This window comes from Procambarus clarkii, chromosome 91 (genome assembly GCF_040958095.1).
Source record: "Procambarus clarkii isolate CNS0578487 chromosome 91, FALCON_Pclarkii_2.0, whole genome shotgun sequence".
In the NCBI taxonomy this organism is placed as follows: Eukaryota; Metazoa; Arthropoda; class Malacostraca; order Decapoda; family Cambaridae; genus Procambarus; species Procambarus clarkii.
Genome location: NC_091240.1, coordinates 14055070 through 14077272, shown reverse-complemented (window position 1 = coordinate 14077272; position 22203 = coordinate 14055070). Strand labels below are relative to the sequence as shown.

Genomic DNA, 22203 nt, shown 5'->3' with positions numbered 1-22203 from the left:
AGATCACTCTCCTCTCTCCGCACCACAGTGGCTAGTCTCTTCCACCAGCCAGCCCCCCAGATAAAACGATTCCTGGTACTGCCACGTCACAGGCAGGCTAACACACTCAACAGTGTTCGTCCGGGGGGTGACTCACAGCTTCCTCAGAGGAAACTCGTGGAGAGACTATGGCTGCCTTGGGTAGACTGCCCCATCGTCCAATACAGCAGTCCCAGGTCGACTTTGTAATCAGACACGTCATTAGTACTGGGAACACTCTAGGGCACCTCACTTACAGACTTAGACACAAACGTCCACCTATCCACTCCATAGATGGCGTTGCTGTCTAAGCACCACCTCACCAGAGGTCAGCAGCGGCTATGTCACGAGCTGATTAAGACGGGAATCCAGCCCCTGTGGCCGGTATATCCCGTCCTCACTAGATGGCGTCGTCCATTTGGAGGGGGTTTCAGGAGCTGACCCACAGATGGCGTTGTCGTCACCGCTCCGTGCCCGGACGCTAGACTCGGGTCCGTAACACGCACCACCACTGGGGGTACTACACCTGACGCACCACCACTGGGGGTACTATACCTGACGCACCACCACTGGGGGTATTACACCTGACGCACCACCACTGGGGGTACTACACCTGACGCACCACCACTGGGGGTACTACACCTGACGCACCACCACTGGGGGTACTACACCTGACGCACCATCAGCAACATGGGGGGGAGCTACCTAGTTGTGATTGGGTCTCTCTTGCCCCTTCCCTCTCTCTCACTCGTTTGTCATTGCCATTCTTCCTATCTCCCCATCTACAACTTTCTCCCCTATGACCCTCCTTCCCACTCTCTTCTCTCCTCTCCTCTTTCCATTCTCTCCCTCAACATCCTCCTCTTCTCTTCTCAGCCTCCCCTCGCCACCCTCTCATTGAATCTCCCTCTCCCCTCTTCTCCTCCCTTCTCCACCTGTCTCCCACTCCTCTCTGTCCCTCTCCTCAAACATTCTCCCTTCTCCTTCTCTTCCCCCTTTATCTTCAACTGTTTCATATCATGTAATACTAAATTCACATTCATCATTTATGAGTAAAAAATCTAGGGACTCTAACAGTGTTTTTTCAAAGAATATTTTGGGATCACTATTGGGTTCGACCCCCGCTTAATAGGACCAGTATTAGTGTTATTACTGGCCGGGAAGGATTTACTGGCCGTCAGTCCTTAACTGTAGCCTCTGTTTACCCAACAGTAAAATTGGTACTTGGTTGTTAAATGATTTGGCGAATCGTATTCCAGGGATAATTAGGATTAAGGATACACACAGAAATCACAATAGCGTGATGCATCAAATGAACAAATCCACAAGGGCCGTGATGAGGGTTCGAACTTACGTCCAAGATGATCCCAGACGCACCTTAGTTGATTGTGCCATGACATGGAAAAGAATTGCAACCGGGAGTGTTACTGCCCTCACACGGATCCCGCACCCTCTTAGAATTGTGTAAAACCGGTTTGTGTCTTTAAGAGGCTGCGGGATCCGTGTGAGGGCAGTAACACTCCCGGTTGCAATTCTTTTCCATGTCATGGCGCAATCAACTAAGGTGCGTCTGGGATCATCTTGGACGTAAGTTCGAACCCTCATCACGGCCCTTGTGGATTTGTTCATTTGATGCATCACGCTATTGTGATTTCTGTGTGTATCCTTAATCCTAATTATCCCTGGAATACGATTCGCCAAATCATTTAACAACCAAGTACCAATTTTACTGTTGGGTAAACAGAGGCTACAGTTAAGGACTGACGGCCAGTAAATCCTTTCCGGCCAGGACACGAACCCAGGACAAAGAGCTCGTGAAACGCCAGGCGAGTGTATACCAACTACACCACTGGCACTGCTTAAATTCACACTGTGTTTGTGGCCTTAATATCGCACAAAGGATGATTGGCCCAACATAAAACCATGGATTGTAGTCAGGACTAGGAACCCCAGACCTTGCTTTGGCCTTGGGTTCATATCCTGGCCGGAAATGATTGACCGGGTGCCAACCCTCAACTGTAGCCTCTGTTCACCCAGTGAATGGGGTACCTGGTTGTTAAACGATCTGGCGGGTCGTATTCCAGGGGAAACAGTTAGGATTAAGGACTTGCACGAAACGCTATGTGTGTTGGTCGCTTTACAAGAATGTAAGAACTCTTGTATATATAAATCAAATAAAATGTGTACTTGCTGGTTGGTCAATAAGTTGTTGTGGTGTAAAATAAAATAAAATGTAACTCAGTCGATAGAGGTTCGGTCCCACAAGTGTGGGGTCCACTGTTCGAGTCTACTAGACCCCAGGTGACAGCCCGCAGCCCGTCCTCCAAACAAAGACCCAAAAGTGATTCCATCCACCCGCCAAACCACCCGTTTATGAATGAAAAACAATTAACGCACCAATTGATTTCGTTCGAACACTTCTGGAACAAGTGCTTCACTGACGAATTTTGTTCGAGCCACAACGCTGTAAATGCTTCACCCATGTACCACAAATACAAATAATCGCCAACAGAACCTAAACACCTAACTTAACCTATACCTATATATGCACTATATGCTAATATATTATAATATTAATTTATATTTGAGAAAATTCCTGTTTTGAATGAACAGCTGTAAAAATTTATGAATGTGTAACAAACTAGGCTGGTTGTAAGAATTATCCAGAGTGGTTTATCGACAAAAGAGAATGGGAAGCTGAGCCCGCGTGGTGACCTGGGACCTGACCCCAGGGGAATTCGCGGTGAAAATAATCGACGCCTTGTTCATAGCTGCGTATAATGAATCATCCTATAGTATTCAGTAAGTTAGAGAAATTAACCTTTATTCATTTTGTATAAAAGTTGTATTGTATAATATTACTGGGTATAATATCAAGAGTATTCTAATTATTGAGTTAAGTCACCATCAGTGACATCACGAATCAGATCTAAGTTGTAAGGCGGAGTGACCTGGCGGTCATAGGTCATCAGTGTTGACATGTCTACTATTTCTCAAAGTTTTAATAACCATTTTGGGGAACGGGAACAGCTCTGCCGTTAGATGCTTGTGTAATTTAATTTCAGTAAAATAATTCAACCAGTCTGGATCAATTCAGTACAAACAGAGGTTAATTGTTATAACTTAAACCTGGCTAAGTAACTGGGTAAGCGATGCGGAACAATACAATGCTCTAGTCTGGGGTACACCAGACGAGGAGAGATCAGTGTGGAGTCCAGATCAACTGGGGGAGGTCAACCATCTTACCTCTCCCCCAAGACCAGCCCCCAACATCTTTAGCTGGTTAACATAGAGGTATAGTTGCTATTTGTTATTTATAGGGATAGTCAACTCATTGCCGTCAGGTCAAGTAGGGAGTGTTAAAGTGACAGGGAGTGAACATATTTAGATTTTGTTTTAGTTTCTTTTAATAAATTAATTAGTTAATATTTTGCATTTTTATTATTTCCATGTATTTGTTATATGTACAGTATGTGAACTTGTCCTGGTCACGTGGTCCACACGAGGCAGAGTTGGATTGGGCGTCGATTCTAACATCGAATCGGAATTCATCATTCCCGTGTAATTAATTCCACACTTAAGAACTCTCAAGGTCATCGGTTATAGTGGGGATCAAGCCCCAAGGTTGATTAATTAGCATGATCGATCCAGACCTCGATCATTGCTCTGTGTTACTGGTCTGGTGGTGGCGGCGGAGGCGACTCTAGGGTTTTGCTCAAAGCCTAGGTCACGTCATACTGGTTGTAGAATCCTAAGTCGGTCAATCGTCTTAGGACCACGTGGCGTGGAGTTGGCTTTGGTAAAAGTTTTGGAGTCCCTTGTAGAGAATAAAAAGTAAGAATACGGGTAGAGGGGGAGTAGAAGGAAAGATAAGTCGAGAACCCCTACCCGTGTTACAAATGCTTCTGAGGGGTCGACCGCTGGATGTAATGGACCTTAGTGGAGGACGAGTTAATGTTGTTGTTGAAAATCCATCTACTGGGAACAAACCTTCCATGTAGCACAGTTTATACAGTAAGTTTATACAGTAAGAATAAAATAATTGAGTACAGGTGATGTATATTAATTAGGTCATATAATTCTTTGATATAGTACCTAGCTAAATTCCTCTCACGAGGTAAATATATAGTGTAATAGTTGCCTTGTATGAGAGGTGGAAATACTACTGCAATTGCAAAAAAATGCAAATAGTGACATAGAGAAAGAGAAAACATTAGAGGAATGAGGAGAGGGTGGAGGAGGTTGGGGAGCGTGGCGGCAGGTAGCAGCACCAGCTCTCAGAGAGGGCCCCGGGGAGCACCAGCGACCAGTTAGTGCCGAGCCTTCCTACTGAGTGGTGGTGTGTCCCTCGCGCCCCATGACACCCTCACACCGCCTCGCCCAGACGGGACCACCCCGTCGTGTTGGTGTATTAGTGGCGTAGTGAGTGTTGTTGGCTACAGCTCCATCACCCCCGTGACGGGAGGCGGAGTGCACAGGGCAGCGACCACGCCACCCTCGCCAGTGTGGCACACATGTCCACGGGGAAAATGTGCCAGTGTGTCAGGGGCGGCGGCGGCCTGGCCGGGTCCCGAGCAACCCTCGCCTCAACCACACAACTTACTAGTTGATTTATTGAACCGATATTATCCTGCCTCAAGTTTGAGGCAAGTTGACGTAGCTTGAAATAAGGAACACATTATTATTGTACCTGTTGTTTGTCAGATTAAAGCCAAGCAGGTGAAGGTTGGAACGGAAACCTCTTGTGTTGTGGAGACCTCTTGTGTTGTGGAGACCTCTTGTTTTGTGGAGACCTTTTGTTTTGTGTTCGTTGTGATAAGTATACGAGGAGGCATAACCGATCTGTTAGGAACCAGAGGCTTCAGGACTGAGCTGACAGGAACAGGAGGCTTCAGGACTAAGCTGACAGGAACAGGAGGCTTCAGGACCGAACTGACAGGAACAGGAGGCTTCAGGACCGAACTGACAGGAACAGGAAGCTTCAGGACCGAACTGACAGGAATCAGAAGGCTTCAGGACTGAGTTGACAGGAACAGGAGGCTTCCGGACCGAGCTGTAAGGAACCAGGAAGCTTCCGGACCGAGCTGAGAGTAGAGCATGCAAGAGGAGACACACTAGCGGGGTCCAGAGCGTCATGACCACCCCGGCATGCTGGTTCCTCCAGGCACTGACCGTAAGTACCAGCCCTCACCCCCTCACCCCCATGCTGGTCACACCTCACACCCCCCCCCCCTCACACCCCCACCCTCATGCTGGTCACACCTCACCCCCCACCCCCATGCTGGTCACACCTCACACCCCCACCCCCATGCTGGTCACACCCCCGCGACCCTCACACCCCGCCCTGGTGGGGGTGTGGGGGCCACACCGCCCATAGATGGTGGCCTTCAGGTAAATTCAGGAAAACTGGGAATTTGTTCCCTGTAATATTTTTGTTCAGCTCACAACCAACCCAAAGCCTTTGTATAGCCTGATTATTACACGTCAACATATAACCTGAATCCAGTCGAGATAAAATACCTTAAAAGACACGCGTTGAAGAGTGAGTCAGGAACACTTGGGAATGTGTGGTGGTGATGCCTGACGAACCCCACACACGAAAATGACACACACACACATATTCTTACATTTTATTTCAGCTTTATTCATCTTATTGCTCATAAATCACTTCCTATTTTGTTTTCTCTTAACATGGTGTTGTGTGTCAATAAATAACTGAAGCTAAATTCATTACGACTAAGTTGTACTGTCGAAATGAAATTGAACTTCCTTGAATTTTCATGTTTGCGGCTTGGTGAGGTGCGAGGCGGCGTTCAATGACCTCATCATGTGTATTGTTATGGTTCTCGCTCTAATGTCTGCAAATCCACAGAAACTGACTGACTTATACAAAACTAAGTTAGAAACCTGCGATAAGTTGAGTTACCACACCGAGACAATAGATAATTCCTATTTGTTCTGAATCGAGGAAATTTATGTTTATAGTCTATTTCATATTCGTTTGTATGCAATCAATCGTGTGTGTGTGTGTATATATATATATATATATATATATATATATATATATATATATATATATATATATATATATATATATATATTAGTATATTTTGGTAGCAGTCTTTCCTGTAGACATATATTATTAAATATGACCGAAAAAGTAAGATTAATAATTCTAACACGAATTTTCTCAATCTTTCGTACATTACGCTTCACTGTTGGAGGTAAATCAAAAATCACTTCTCCAAAATTCATTTTTATTTCTAGTCTGACGCGACACGGGCGCGTTTCGTAAAACTTATTACATTTTCAAAGACTTCACAAATACACAACTGATTAGAACTTACGTATCTCTGATTTTATATCTACATTTGAGTGAGGTGGGAGGGGTGATGTGGCATTAACACAAGACAGAACAAGAGGGGATATTAATAGGGTATTAAAAGTATCAACACAAGACAGAACAGAAACAATGGGTATTGAATAGAAGTGTTTGTAGAAAGCCTATTGGTCCATATTTCTTGATGCTTCTATATTGGAGCGGAGTCTTGAGGTGGGTAGAATATAGTTGTGCAATAATTGGCTGTTGATTGCTGGTGTTGACTTCTTGATGTGTAGTGCCTCGCAAACGTCAAGCCGCCTGCTATCGCTGTATCTATCGATGATTTCTGTGTTGTTTACTAGGATTTCTCTGGCGATGGTTTGGTTATGGGAAGAGATTATATGTTCCTTAATGGAGCCCTGTTGCTTATGCATTGTTAAACGCCTAGAAAGAGATGTTGTTGTCTTGCCTATATACTGGGTTTTTTGGAGCTTACAGTCCCCAAGTGGGCATTTGAAGGCATAGACGACGTTAGTCTCTTTTAAAGCGTTCTGTTTTGTGTCTGGAGAGTTTCTCATGAGTAGGCTGGCCGTTTTTCTGGTTTTATAGTAAATCGTCAGTTGTATCCTCTGATTTTTGTCTGTAGGGATAACGTTTCTATTAACAATATCTTTCAGGACCCTTTCCTCCGTTTTATGAGCTGTGGAAAAGAAGTTCCTGTAAAATAGTCTAATAGGGGGTATAGGTGTTGTGTTAGTTGTCTCTTCAGAGGTTGCATGGCTTTTCACTTTCCTTCTTATGATGTCTTCGATGAAACCATTGGAGAAGCCGTTATTGACTAGGACCTGCCTTACCCTACAGAGTTCTTCGTCGACTTGCTTCCATTCTGAGCTGTGGCTGAGAGCACGGTCGACGTATGCGTTAACAACACTCCTCTTGTACCTGTCAGGGCAGTCGCTGTTGGCATTTAGGCACATTCCTATGTTTGTTTCCTTAGTGTAGACTGCAGTGTGGAAACCTCCGCCCTTTTCCATGCCTGTTACATCTAGAAAAGGCAGCTTCCCATCCTTTTCCGTCTCGTAAGTGAAACGCAGCACGGAACTCTGCTCAAATGCCTCCTTCAGCTCCTGCAGATGTCTGACATCAGGTACCTGTGTAAAAATGTCGTCAACATACCTGCAGTATATGGCCGGTTTCAAGTTCATGTCGACTAAGACTTTTTGCTCGATGGTACCCATGTAGAAGTTTGCAAACAGGACACCTAGGGGAGAACCCATGGCGACCCCATCTACTTGCATATACATGTGCCCATCCGGGCTCAAGAAGGGTGCCTCTTTAGTACAAGCTTGGAGTAGTTTCCTCAGAATACTTTCTGGCATGTCAAGAGGAGTACAGGCTGGATCACGATACACTCTGTCGGCTATCATATATATATATTATATATATATATATATATATATATATATATATATATATATATATATATATATATATATATATATATATATATATATATATAAATAAAATAAGGGAGTACCACCTCTGGCTGGAAGAAGGGGGACCCATAGCCTTGGAGGAAACCACACATAACGCATTGGAGGGAATGTAGGTCCCCCTCCAATACAGTTTGTGTGCTTTTCTCCTACCACCCCCTTCCTTGTGTATATATGTATGTATGTGTATATATATATATATATATATATATATATATATATATATATATATATATATATATATATATATATATAAACCAGAGGGCAACTCCATTGTCTCCTGAGACTGATGGATGCCAACTAAATATAATATATTCTCCGAGTAATCTTTATTTCTTCCCCAGGCTATGGGTCCCTGTATATATAAATATGTTTCTCTAATTTACATATTCTTAAACACAACAATATTGTGATTGTTATTAGTCACAATAGTAGGACAGAGTTAGGGGAGACATGATCACCACATACAAGGTTCTCAGAGGAATTGGTAGGATAAAGACAGTTTATTTAACACAGGTGGTACACGCACAAAGGGACACAGGTAGAAACTGAGCTCACAAATAAGCAACAGACATTAGAGGGAACTTTTCAGTGTCAGAGTAGTTAACAGGTGGAATGCATTAGGCAGTGATGTGGTAGAGGCTGACTCCATACACAATTTCAAATGTAGATATGATAGAGCCCAGTAGGCTCAGGAATCTGTACACCAGTTGAGAGTCGGGACAAGAGCTGAAGCTCAACTCCCGCAAGCACAACTAGATGAGTACACACACACATATGCTGATCATTAAACTAAGAGCGAGTTGTGGCAACTTCAACTGTCAGTAGATAACAATCCTAATAAACCAATGCCCAAGAATACTGACGTTGTCTTGAATGTTGATACAGACAATTAAGACCACCGAGTCAACGATGGCTGCACTGCCTACGTCTTCCCCGTGTCTTTGTATACTGTCATCAAGTTTTATTTTTAGAACTGTTGATTTTTGTGGTATTTATATTTTATTGTTAATGGACTGAAACATTTAATTTTGTAATATACTCCCTCGTATATACATTGACTAATAACACTATACAGAAGGATGTGGCAGTATTGGAGGTATTCTGGCTAAGCTGTTCTTGGCGCTGGCAACACTGGTAGCGAAATCGAGGTTAGTGGGGTGGGACACCCGTTGGCTGAGTCTGTCCCTTTCTCTGCACGTGGCTCCGGCTTCGTCGTATAAAAATTTTGTTCTCGCATTTGCAGCATTTAACTTACGATGCCACGAAGTTTAGATAAACATTTTAACCAATAATTATCTTAGTGCATCCCATTAAAATAGTTATGAGGTAATGAAGAGGCTTAAATGATGAGCAATCTCTGTAAAGGCTTGGACCGGTTTCACTTTTTCAAGGAAGTCTTCTTAGCTGTCCCGTTACACGAGGACTTTTACTCCGGGAAAATACGAGCCGTATATAACCAGAAAACCGTATCCTATTTTGTTAGTATAATTTTTTGTATATTTACCTGGATACCGAAGTAAAATAATAATTTGCAAAGCGGATATTGTAAGCCGAAGACAAGGCCGAACTTGAGCGCACACAAAGCAACCCTCGGTTTGGAAGAGAAAGTTTCAAATGATAGCGTAGAAAAGAAAGTTTTGAAGTGACAGGCAATAATGGTGGTGTTAATGGTGGTGCTAAATTATGACAAGTGCACACTCAACAAAAGTGTAAGATTGACGTACACAGGAATATGAAACGTGTGTGTTCCTTCTCGACTCACAATCGGGGATTCTCGGTCCCGGTCGGGCATGACTGAAATGGTTTGGGGCGTTTTCTATTACCTAATGCACCTGTTCACCTAGCAGTAAATAGGTAATCAGGAGTTAGTGAGTTTCTTGTGGAGAACAATTCGATATACGTTTGCATGAATCTAATTACCGCAGTTGTCAATTTTAATTCCCCCTATTTTGTAATGTTTTGAACCACACTTGTTATTTGACATATCGTCGGCCTATTATATGGAGTGGTGGAAACCTTATAGACTAGGCCCCCTTATGTAGTCCAGAGGTAAATGGTTACATCAGTCGAGGAGTTAATACAGCACGACCTAAACAATAACCGTACCATCAAAGTCTTAAGTTATTGTTGTATGCAGATTCTTCAGCATGCGGTGGTGACGGGTGGCATCAACGAGTCAATCAGAAAGAGCCATGGAGTGGATAGAAGCATTAACAGCTCTAGTTAAAGCATTTGACTGTGTACTGGCACTCTACCCTGAGTCTTGTAACAAATCTTCACTTTTTTAAGCGAGGCATAGTTTGAAAGGTGTATCTGCGGTGGGAAGTAGAATGGGTGTATGTTTATGGAGATATTATTTTTTTTAAGTTAAAAGCTGTATATCCTGAAATATACTTGGTGTGCTTTGGAAGGAGTAGAGTAACCTAGGCTATGGCTCATGCGGTTAATCTATGAGGCTGTGGAATTATGACCTTTCACAATAGGAATCTTGCTTAATCTCATAATCTGCTCCCATAATGTATATATATCTACCACTCCAGTAGGTTAGTCTAAGTTGTTTGCTTAGCACTCCCCCATTACCAAAATATCCTGGCATTTGAAGTGCGGCAATTACGTATTTCTATTATTGAGGTCACCTACAGATAGTCGTGACTATTGGAGAGTAAAATTACAGGTTATGTAGGCATAAGTAAAACTCTGATTCTATCAGATTGTAGCCCATGCCACGACATTCATATTTAAATATAAGCCTAACAGTGTTTGGTCATGTATGTATACAAGGTGTATCGTTTTATATAGAATATTTTCTTCATATCAACAAGATTTTAAATTGTCATTAGTTTAGAGTTTAGTACAATGCCGACTAGCAGCACTCTGCTTTTAGCACTAATTCTAAACTGGTAATTGTGGCAAAACTTGCCCTAGTGTTGTAAATAGTGAACCTTGTGGGGGAAAGCACCCGGTCGTTAGGCTTATCTGATAACACCGCCAAGCCTAAGGCAGCTACAGAAATAGTGCATGTGGGCGTATCCCAAGCTAAATAAGACGTGCTTAAAATTTATATTTGTTGTGTACCGACTGTCCCTCAATGTTTTTGTTTAGTATAAGCTCATGTTAAAGAAGTTTTGGATTTGAAATTTGTTTTATCTGACCTACCCTACCTTGCTGTGCGCGAATCAAGTGCTTAGCCTAGGTTGTTGGTGTGTGTTCAGTTGTAAACCTTGGCTTGCCTTGTCAAACAAACGTTTGTTTCAAATCTAGCGCCTCCCGCCGCCGAGCCGGAGCCCAGGCTTTTCTCTCTTTTATAACCGTTCTGATTCTAAAGGTTGTTGTTGAGGAGTGGCCTGCAGGCCCACATGTTACACATCTTAAACCGGCTGATCTGGTACTTTGTACAGGAATTAAATCTAATGCAGATACTCTTGTTGGATGAATGTCGAGGTTGATGCGCAGGGTTTCAGTAGCTTCACATTCCAGTAAGTAGTACAATAGTGGCGCCTCTGCTTCTGTTCCACTGATACGACACTCTTTAACTATTGGGTTCATTACCTCCCAGCAGCACTTGTAACCAAGTCTGAGTCTGTGTATGGCTACTGCAATGTTTCTGGATATCTTTTTGCCAGGCTTGAAAGAGTATTACCCAGAAGCTTGTTCGTACCATATCACAGTGGATCTTCCTTCTGCTACTTTGGCTGTGTGGCGACTTTTGATAGTTGGGAGTATTTTCTTCTTGATTTGCTCCTTAATCTGTGAGAAACTTGGAGGTATTTGAACCTGTACAACAGGTAGAGCAGTGGCAGTTTTTGCTAGTGAGTCTGCCTTTTCATTACCATCTATGCCAATGTGACTTGGTATCCAATTTAGGGTGATTGACAGCCCTCGATTGTGTGCTTCTTTTCCTATATGTTGGATTTCTGTGAGGAGTTGTATATTATCTCTGTGCTGACTGGATAACAATGCCTGGAACGAAGATTTAGAGTCGGTATAAATGATGACATCATGTAAATTATTCTCAATTGCATAATTTATGGCCTCTTCAGGGCATATAATTCTGTTTGCAATGTTGAGCACCCACTATTCATGCTCCAGTAAGCTTCATGGTTGGTAGTGTAAACTGCTGCTCCAGCAGAACCTCTTTCTCGATCAACTGATCCGTCTGTGAAGATGCGAGTCGTTGTCTGTCTTGAGATGGTTTCCATTTGTTGTGCTATGATTGCTTTGAGCCCCTGCGAGTCACAAGCTGATTTTCTGAACTCCTTCAATGATTACCTTTAGACTCGATTCTTCCCATGGAGGAGGAGGCTGCCGAAAGTCTTCATAGGCTATCTTCGCCTTTGTTTCTAATGGTCCGTGTCAAATCCACTTAATGTAGAATCTTGACTAGATTATCCGTCCATGTACCTGTTCTATAATGAAGGTTTCTGTGAAGCGATCTGTGTATGGAGTCTTTGATTGACAGTCTGGCGGTGGTTCACCGCCACCAAGTTTTACTGCTATGGTGGCTATTCTTTGTTTGATCCTGTTTTCTAAGGCTGGTAAGTTGGTTTCCATTCTTAGATTCTCTCGATGCATCCATATAGGCGCTGAAGGCATCTTTTTGAGACACTTCCAGTTTCCCCCATTGGTTATCACTGAGGGATGTAAGAACAGGAGCAGCATAGTCAATGAGTGACCTAACTGCTTGAACGTAGTACATTTTGAGTACTGGTAGAGATGCACCATCTCTAAGACTGGTCAGGGAGCGTAAAGCTGAGTGTCTGACTTTACAACGTTGCCGAAGATATTCAATTTCTTTGAATTTGTGGTCATTATTAATGGTAATGGCGCTAGGAATCATGCACAAAAATGCTTAGACATGATCAGCAGGGAAGCGGAATGCATAGTAGTGAAAATAAATAATACGAGGGTTCCCCAATAGTTATAAAGCAAGGCCGTCCCGTCAGTCACCTGACTCGTCGCTGTCTGCTCGCCTCTCTCAAGGTTCATCGCCCTGTCTTGCCAAGCCCAAAAGGCAGTTTTGGGCTACAGTTAGGAGCCCCAGTTAGGCTACATTCATGTACAGAGTGAGCGAGAGGGAGGGGTGCAAAATGAGGTGTACACCTCCCCCCCACACCCACACACCCACACACCCCCACACACACCCACACACCCACACACACACACACACACACACACGGTTGGAACAAGTTAAGTGAGAAGGTGGTGGAGGCCAAGACCGTCAGTAGTTTCAAAGCGTTATATGACAACGAGTGCTGGGAAGACGGGACACCATGAGCGTAGCTCTCATCCTGTAACTACACTTAGGTAATTACACTTAGGTAATTACACACACAGCAAAGGCTTATTGCGAGTAACTTGGTGTTGCGCTGGTGATAGTATACGAATTAAAAACCAAAACAATATTGACATGTACATAAGGATGAAGCATGTATAGAACTCGACCATTGACAAAGGCAAGCAAGCAAACATGTTTTCCAGGCATCGTCTGTGATTTTTGGAAGCGACAAGGAATTTTGAAATTTACCTGTAAATAGAAGGTATATCGGCATTTTCCTTATATAAAATATTTTAATTATTGTTTAATCTTCCATTTTTTATCAAATGTGAACAAGTCTTATTAAACACCGACCGACAAATCTCAAAATAAAATTAGATAATTTACGTTTGGGTCCTCGTGGACGGTTATCAGGCTGCGGCTTCCTATGGTCAAGCACCGACTGAAATGTCGTCAGTTCTTTTATTTTACTTTATTTTCTGGTGTGTAAGTTGGTGTCTAATTTTCTGCCATGTTATAATTCATGATTATCGTGATTTATTTCATCAAATCTATTAAGGTTTGTGTTAACATACGTCATCTAACACAAGCAGCCGTAGTAGTAGTAGTACCAAAAGAGTGAAAGTAGGGCAGTTACACAGCCACTTACACCCACTTGAAAAATGCGGCCCATCACTCTACGTCTTGATGCGGCGGAAATGCCATCCCAGGTTGTGAAAGTAGGAAGACGGGGTTTGGGCGGGGCAGCGGGGGCCCCACGTGAGGTTTCGGCGGGGCAGCGGGGCCCCACGTGACGCAAGGAGAAAGTTCGGGTACCGTCATCGCCGCTGTTGGTCCCCTCGGCCAAGGTCTTCCTCGGCTCTAATATCCCACTTTTGTTATGGTTTCAATTGAGGTGGTTGGTGTGAGGGCGTAAGTAAGGCGGGATCTCGCTGACGGCTAGCCTAAGATCTACTCCAGTAGGTCACGAGTCACAAATTAGGCCTGGGAGTCGGGGTAATGGTCAGCATTCTTGGTGCTCCTTATCTGAGGCCCCAAGGTGTCTAGTTCCCGCCTAGATCTCAGGCCAGTTTAAGTACCGGCTCTAGATTTCAGATAGTATCCACCTCCCAAGGGTATTAATGTGTATAGATAAGACAGTCGTAGCCAGGGAAGAAAGTTAAGGAACCCTAGAACGACAAGTATCCTTTCTTCTCCGTTCCATAGACCAAGTTTCCTCCCTATCGCCCCTCACCACCCTCTGCTCCATAGAACCTGTCTCCAGCCCTATCATCCCTCCCCCTCCAACAGTTCCGTAGACCTCTTGTCAAAACTATATAGCTACACACAATCAGGTCTGTAGCCAAGACATAACAGCTACCCAAAGGCGGGAAAGCACCACTATACCAAATTATGTTTGACTTTTATATAAGCGATTATAAAGGTGCAGCAGACAGTGTGACACAGTAATGGTCAGGCTGGGCTACCGTTACCTGTGGCAGGTGGCTGACTGCCAGTGACGAATTTCAGATTTCTGAGCACCGCACTCGTGTGTAAACTCTGTGGGTAGGAACTGGGTCATAGCCTACTCTCCAGTTACATTTTTAAATTTCCGGTCATTAAACCCTTTTAGAACTGCTGGTATGAGGTACCTGCAGCTGTGCAATTACTCTTGTCAACTCCCGTGTTTTTAGGGTTACCTTTATAATTCATACAAAGTTTGCCAGTGCTGGCCGACTTACTTCATATTCCTGTATGACTAAGGCATCACGAGGCGGGGAATTTCGCGTCATTAACTGAGACCTTTCATAAAATCCAGCGCAGCAACATGCGCGCGCGTGTGTGTACTCACCTATTTGTGCTTGCTCACTTATTTGTGTGTGTGTGTGTGTGTGTGTGTGTGTGTGTGTGTGTGTGTGTGTGTGTGTGTGTGTGTGTGTGTGTGTCATGTAATGCTCTCCTAGTGGCCACCTGGCTGGTAGAACACACACTAAACCTCTCTTTCTTGGCGATTTCCTCTGATATTTCCCTTCCCTTCCTGAACCGATTATGTGCCTCTAACCCTCCGTAGAACAGGTTGAGTAGAGCACTACTGGCTCCATAGGCTTCAGCTTACAACGCCCTGAATTAAGGTAGGGTTATAGGCGGGCTTTCACTTTTACACAAACTAACAGTTCTCACACAGCAGAAACGAGAGATGGACTTTCTCGGAGAAGAGAGAGAGGGAGGAACAGCTATACCGTATTTTAGGCTCGTAAACCCCCACGCTTTTCTTACGATAACCCTCCCCCCCCACCTATTTTCTCTAATTTCGCTTGTGGAATAATATCATTACCTTAAATATCCTTAAAAAATAACACATCGTAGTTGGCGTAAAAATCCTAATGTCAAAGATATACTAACAATCATAGCGGCTTGCAGAACTGACGTGCCGTCCCATTATATTTGTGGGTCCTGGTATGGTAGGAGGTACTTGAAGCGTTACAATTACTTTATTAACTCTCATGTTCTTGAGGTATAATTACCTCGACATTCCTCTTAATACCTTAATTCCTCATAATACACCCAAAGTCTGCCAGTGTAGGCTACTGGTCACATGGCCCTGTATGACTAACCATCCAGCGTGATGGGGACTTTTAGCATCACGTATCTAGTGCTTGACACACACTGTACTCCCCTTCATACAGTCTAGGGCAGCTAGTGCTTGACACACACACTGTACTCCCCTTCATATAGTCTAGGGCAGCTAGTGCTTGACACACACTGTACTCCCCTTCATATAGTCTAGGGCAGCTAGTGCTTGACACACACTGTACTCCCCTTCATATAGTCTAGGGCAGCTAGTGCTTGACACACACTGTACTCCCCTTCATATAGTCTAGGGCAGCTAGTGCTTGACACACACTGTACTCCCCTTCATATAGTCTAGGGCAGCTAGTGCTTGACACACACTGTACTCCCCTTCATATAGTCTAGGGCAGCTACACCAATGCACATGTACCTAAATGTTTTAATAATATTAAAAAAAAACTGTTAGGGGTAGGTGGATATTTTTTTTAAATTCTGAACACTTGGCAAGGACGGTCATCTTACTTAGGCAGAGTATGATATTTACGACTCTTATGTCTGCTTCCGTAATTAAATTTCTTTCTTTATTATGCACCCCATGCCCATCCCGTGGGTGGTGGAATGGGTTTCCAACGACATTAAACCGTTGTTCTAAATTGCCCGAACCTAACCTGCTGGAGGACCCGCAAACAGAAAACAGAACATCGTCAATTTCGCGAACCGTTTCCATTAGGTACTCACCTAGTTGTGCTTGCGGGGGTTGAGCTTTGGCTCTTTGGTCCCACCTCTCAACAGTCAATCAGCTGGCATTGAACCGATTATATTAGGTCTTGAAGACATTGTCAACATGCGAAGTACTATTCATGAGAACAGGTTGGGCTACTACACCCGTCATCTCGATTAGTACATAGCATTTTGATATATAAATCCGATAAGGTAAAAAAATTATGTACTATAAATCATAGCGGCTCGCAAAAATTCATGTGATGTCCCGTTTTCTCCGCGGGTCCTCGGTTAGGTTAGGCTTGGTTAATTTAGTATGTCAGCCTTGTGACGTGAGCACTGGAGAGAATGAGCTGGGTAGTAATATGTAGCCTATGATCGTGGCTGGTAGAATTGTGCTCCCTACGTGGATTTTTAAACTGTAAAATGACTCGTAGAAGGAAAGTAACATGTAAAAGATCTGGGAATTATGATGTCTGACGACTTGACATTTAGTGAACATAACCGAGTCAATATAGCGGCGGCCAGGAGAGTGAGTGGATGGTTTATGAGAACCTTCAAATCCAGAGACCCCGCAACAATGCTAATACTATTTAAATCACTGGTGTTGTCCCGTCTTGAGTATTGCTGGGTACTCACTTCCCCTTTCACAGCAGGAGAGATCTCTGCATTAGAGAGGATAAAGAGAAATATATACGGCACGCATAAAAACGATGAAACATCTAAATTATTTGGACTGTTTTAAAGCTCTCAAAATGTACTCGTTGGAAAGGAGACGAGAGGGGTATCAAATAATATATACAGTACATGGGAAAATACTGGAGAGCCAGGTCACAAATTTGTACAATAAAATAACAACATACTGGAACGAAAGATACGGAATAAAATGCAGAATAGAACCAATGAAGAATGCAGGTGCCATAGGCACAATCAGAGAACACTGAACATCAGAGGTCCACAGCTGTTCAACATCTTCCAGCAAGCATTAGAAATATTGCCTGAACAAAGGTGGATGTTTTCAAGAGGCATTTAGATAAGTTCTTGCAAGAAGTGCCGGACCAATCAGGCTGTAGTGGATATGTGGGCCTGAGGCCCGCTCCAAGCAACAGTGTTTTGGACCAAGTTATCACAAGTCGAGCCCGGCCCCAGGCTGGGTTCGAGGAGTATTGGAACTTCGGAAAGCTTGTCCAGGTATGATTGGCTTAGTTTCTGAAGGTCAGTATATTTGTCCTGGACAATAACGTGGCATATTTACCTTTGCTCCCACTCCCTTAAGGACTTGTGCTGGACGGTATATTACCTGCTTAATGTTTGGAACAAATCATATAAGATGGTTTTCTTATCCATTAATATGAACTGTTTACTTCATAAAATTTTGTAAGAATTTAACCGATTTATTTTAGTTATACCCGAAACGATTTACATATTAGTGGCTTTACCAAATGGACATGCTTTAACAATTAACCACTGTATCATATTTTTCCTGTATATTTTTTAAATAATAATAATAATAATTATTATTATTATTAGCAGGTAATATATACAGATTTTAAGTGAAAATGAAGAAAAACATAGACTAGTGAATCTGTAGTTTTAGCACTACAACGGATATAGTATTTAATATTTATAATAATAGTATATTGAGAATCTATATATTTCTGGATATACATGATGTGTACATGATGTACACATGATGTGTACATCATGTACATCGAACCCTTGATGTTAGGGCTCGCTCAGGGATGGCTTGTTGGTTATTCGCTGTGTTTACCCCAGAGTGTAGCAAGGCTTCGTGTTCCTGCCCGCGTACACCCTTCACTGGAGACTGGTTTAAAGCCTACCTTAACCCTAGAGATACCTTAACAAGTGCATGAGGCTTAGTATGGTGTCCATGCACAAAATGCGAAATTTATTGTTTTCTTAAAATGAGAATCTTACGAACGAGACGACCAAGTGTACGAAACGCCTGATTCCTAATTTACCGTAACTCCTTCCCCCCCCCCCCTCCTCCGGGTAGCCCGTTATATCTTTCCATATCAAGGCCACTCCACCGTCCTCCACTCCTGCTCCGGCTACGGTGGCCCGAGCCCCTGGTGTCACTACAAGTACAGCAGGCCTCCTGCACATGTACACACCAGTACAGACACTTGTACGGGCGTGTACATGTCCATGACTGGAGGCCATCTTCACCAGACACACCTCTCTCTTACCATGGTCGGGACGCAGGTCTTCCTCGCCAATTAAAAGTAGGTTGGTTAGGGTTGTTAAACTCAACCAATTGTGATTGGTTTAGTTAGGCTAGGCCTAGTTTATTACGTATTCTCATATACTGTACGGCCAGGTTACTTCTTGTTGGCTTATATAATAATAATAATAATAATAATAATAATAATAATAATACAAATATTAATAACATTTGAAGAGAGATATTTGAGGGTAGAAGAGGTTGTGGGTATGGTGGCGCTGCGGGAGTGTGGGTATGGTGGCGCTGCGGGAGTGTGGGTATGGTGACGCTGCGGGAGTGTGGGTATGGTGGCGCTGCGGGAGTGTGGGCATGGTGGCGCTGCGGGAGTGTGGGCAGGTGGGTGTGAGAGTGCCAAACAGTGTTGGGGTGACGGGTGCACGGTGGAGCTGCCACAACAATAGAGGTCACTCACCCCACCAACTCTCCTCCACCTGGTGACTGTCACTTCACGCACCTCCCCCCCTCCCCCCCCCCCCCCCGCCCTCCACCACTCATTGTTCTGCTATGCAGGAAATGAAGGGTCGTTGTTCGAATCCTAGTTTGTCTTTTTTGTTTCAGTGCCAAGGTTTTCCTGAGGGTGGGAGCCTTAGGAGGACGGGTGAGTACATGAGGCTGGGTGGTGGTGGTGTGGCCGCCCCGTCTTCCCCCCCGCCCCACAGTGGCCGCCCCGTCCTCCCCCACAGTGGCCGCCCCATCCTCCCCCACAGTGGCCGCCCCATCCTCCCCCACAGTGGCCGCCCCGTCCTCCCCCACAGTGGCCGCCCCATCCTCCCCCACAGTGGCCGCCCCATCCTCCCCCACAGTGGCCGCCCCATCCTCCCCCACAGTGGCCGCCCCATCCTCCCCCACAGTGGCCGCCCCGTCCTCCCCCACAGTGGCCGCCCCATCCTCCCCCACAGTGGCCGCCCCGTCCTCCCCCACAGTGGCCGCCCCATCCTCCCCCACAGTGGCCGCCCCATCCTCCCCCACAGTGGCCGCCCCGTCCTCCCCCACAGTGGCCGCCCCGTCCTCCCCCACAGTGGCCGCCCCATCCTCCCCCACAGTGGCCGCCCCGTCCTCCCCCACAGTGGCCGCCCCGTCCTCCCCCACAGTGGCCGCCCCGTCCTCCCCCACAGTGGCCGCCCCATCCTCCCCCACAGTGGCCGCCCCGTCCTCCCCCACAGTGGCCGCCCCGTCCTCCCCCACAGTGGCCGCCCCATCCTCCCCCACAGTGGCCGCCCCGTCCTCCCCCACAGTGGCCGCCCCGTCCTCCCCCACAGTGGCCGCCCCGTCCTTCCCCACAGTGGCCGCCCCGTCCTCCCCCACAGTGGCCGCCCCGTCCTCCCCCACAGTGGCCGCCCCGTCCTCCCCCACAGTGGCCGCCCCGTCCTCCCCCACAGTGGCCGCCCCGTCCTCCCCCACAGTGGCCGCCCCGTCCTCCCCCACAGTGGCCGCCCCGTCCTCCCCCACAGTGGCCGCCCCGTCCTCCCCCACAGTGGCCGCCCCGTCCTCCCCCACAGTGGCAGCACCGTCCTCCCCCACAGTGGCCGCCCCGTCCTCCCCCACAGTGGCCGCCCCGTCCTCCCCCACAGTGGCAGCACCGTCCTCCCCCACAGTAGCCGCCCCGTCCTCCCCCACAGTGGCCGCCCCGTCCTCCCCCACAGTGGCCGCCCCGTCCTCCCCCACAGTGGCAGCACCGTCCTCCCCCACAGTGGCAGCACCGTCCTCCCCCACAGTGGCCGCCCCGTCCTCCCCCACAGTGGCAGCACCGTCCTCCCCCACAGTGGCAGCACCGTCCTCCCCCACAGTGGCAGCACCGTCTTGGTCAGGTGCTCCCAGCTCCCTACTCAACATGTTTACACTCTCGCCTCACACTCACCTACCTACGCACTATTACACGTGCCCACATGTACTATTACACGTATGCACATCTATTCATACACATACGTACTATTACACGTACGCACATGTACTCATACATGTACGCACATGTACTTATACCATGTACGTACATGTACTTATACATGTACGCACATATACTCATACAAGTAAGTACATGTACCTATACACTTGCGCATACGCACTCATTCACGGACATGCGCACACAGACGCGCCCTCCCCCACACATCTCCAGGATCATTTACGGGCCTCGCAGCCAGGAGGACAAGGTTTAGGGTTCCCAGCCCTAAGAGCCCTGGTTCGATTCCCTGCCGAGGCAGAAACAAATGGGCAGAGTTTCTTTCACCGTAATGATCCTGTTCACCTAGCAGTAAATAGGTACCTGGGAGTTAGACAGCTGTTACGGGCTTCTTCCTGGGTGTGTGTGTGGGGGGGGGTATAGTAGTTAGTAGTTGATTGTAATCAACAATCATAGTAGTTGATTGGTTGATAGTTGAGAGGAGGGCCGAAAGAGCAAAGCTCAACCCCCGCAAGCACAACTAGGTGAATACACACACTATGAGGAAACTATGGGAAACAGGGAACCTATGACAAGATCTTGTCTCCGTGGTGTAGTGGTAAGACACTCGCCTGGCGTTCAGCGAGCGCTATGTCATGGGTTCGTATCCTCACCGGGGAGGATTTACTGGGCGCAATTCCTTAACTGTAGCCTCTGTTTAACTCAACAGTAAAATGTGTACTTGGTTGTAACAACGATTCTTCGCGGCAGGGGATCGTATTCCAGGGACCTGCCCGAAACGCTACGTGTACTAGTGGCTCTACAAGAATGTAACAACTCTTGTATATATCTCAAAAAAAAAACATAGGACAAAGAACTTAGAACAAGAAAAACAGGAAACAAATGTAACAGGGCTAGAAATGAATAATCAGAAAAAAATATGAAAATGACTACATCCAAGACCATGAAAGAACCTCCAGTTGCTCGACAATCATACTAGGAGGAAAATGTCCAGCCCGTCCTAATAGAACGTTTTGCATTTTGACGTATACTCTGTCTAAGGCCAAAAATCGTCGTATTAGAAAATGTTAACGACTTGTGAAATTGACCTAATGTCCGGTTTTCTGTTTTGAATCCTCTGCATGGTAGGTTAGGATAAGGGTACCTTAGTACGACAGTTTCTTGACTTTGGGATACCTTAGGAGGACGGGCTGACATGTCAGTGACTGACGGAAGTGACTAGGCTTCACACGAGGGAAGGAGAACAGTATAAATAATGGCAAGGAAGTCTGAGAGAAATTGAATACAGTCGTCCATGTATGAGCGATGAACAGCTCGTGTGTGCTAGAGAGGAGGTCACCCGGGATGAGAGACTAATAAACCTCAATAACAGAGGAGGTCTACTAGTGAGGCGACTGGAGGTTGTCTAAGATAAACGAAATAGTACCACCACAAAATGTATCAACGTGGATGCTGAAAGACGTTGCACAGTCCCTCTGTATGCCTCTAGCGTAGATCTCGACGCTAAAGTTTCACTGTTGAGAAGACAGATGCCAACAGTACCAAGTATGGCTTTAAGGAGAGGAAATTGTTTGGACGGAACTTACTGGAGTTCTGCAACAAGAAGACAGGGCAGAGAAGGATGATCAAACTACATATTTCAAGATCTAGGCTAACAAAAAAAAAACTTTGCCAGTTCAG

At 45.5% G+C, this 22203-nt stretch overlaps 1 protein-coding gene across 1 annotated transcript in view; it reads left to right on the top strand.

Moving 5' to 3' along the window:
- Nucleotides 1-4339: 4339 nt before the first annotated feature.
- spz4 (Spaetzle domain-containing protein 4) overlaps nucleotides 4340-22203 on the top strand; it is a 64769-nt gene continuing 46905 nt past the window's right edge. Inside the window, exon 1 of the mRNA XM_045768092.2 lies at nucleotides 4340-5191. Within this exon, the coding sequence (XP_045624048.1) occupies nucleotides 5153-5191 (39 nt within the window). The 5' untranslated portion in view covers nucleotides 4340-5152. The remainder of the gene's footprint in view (nucleotides 5192-22203) is intronic.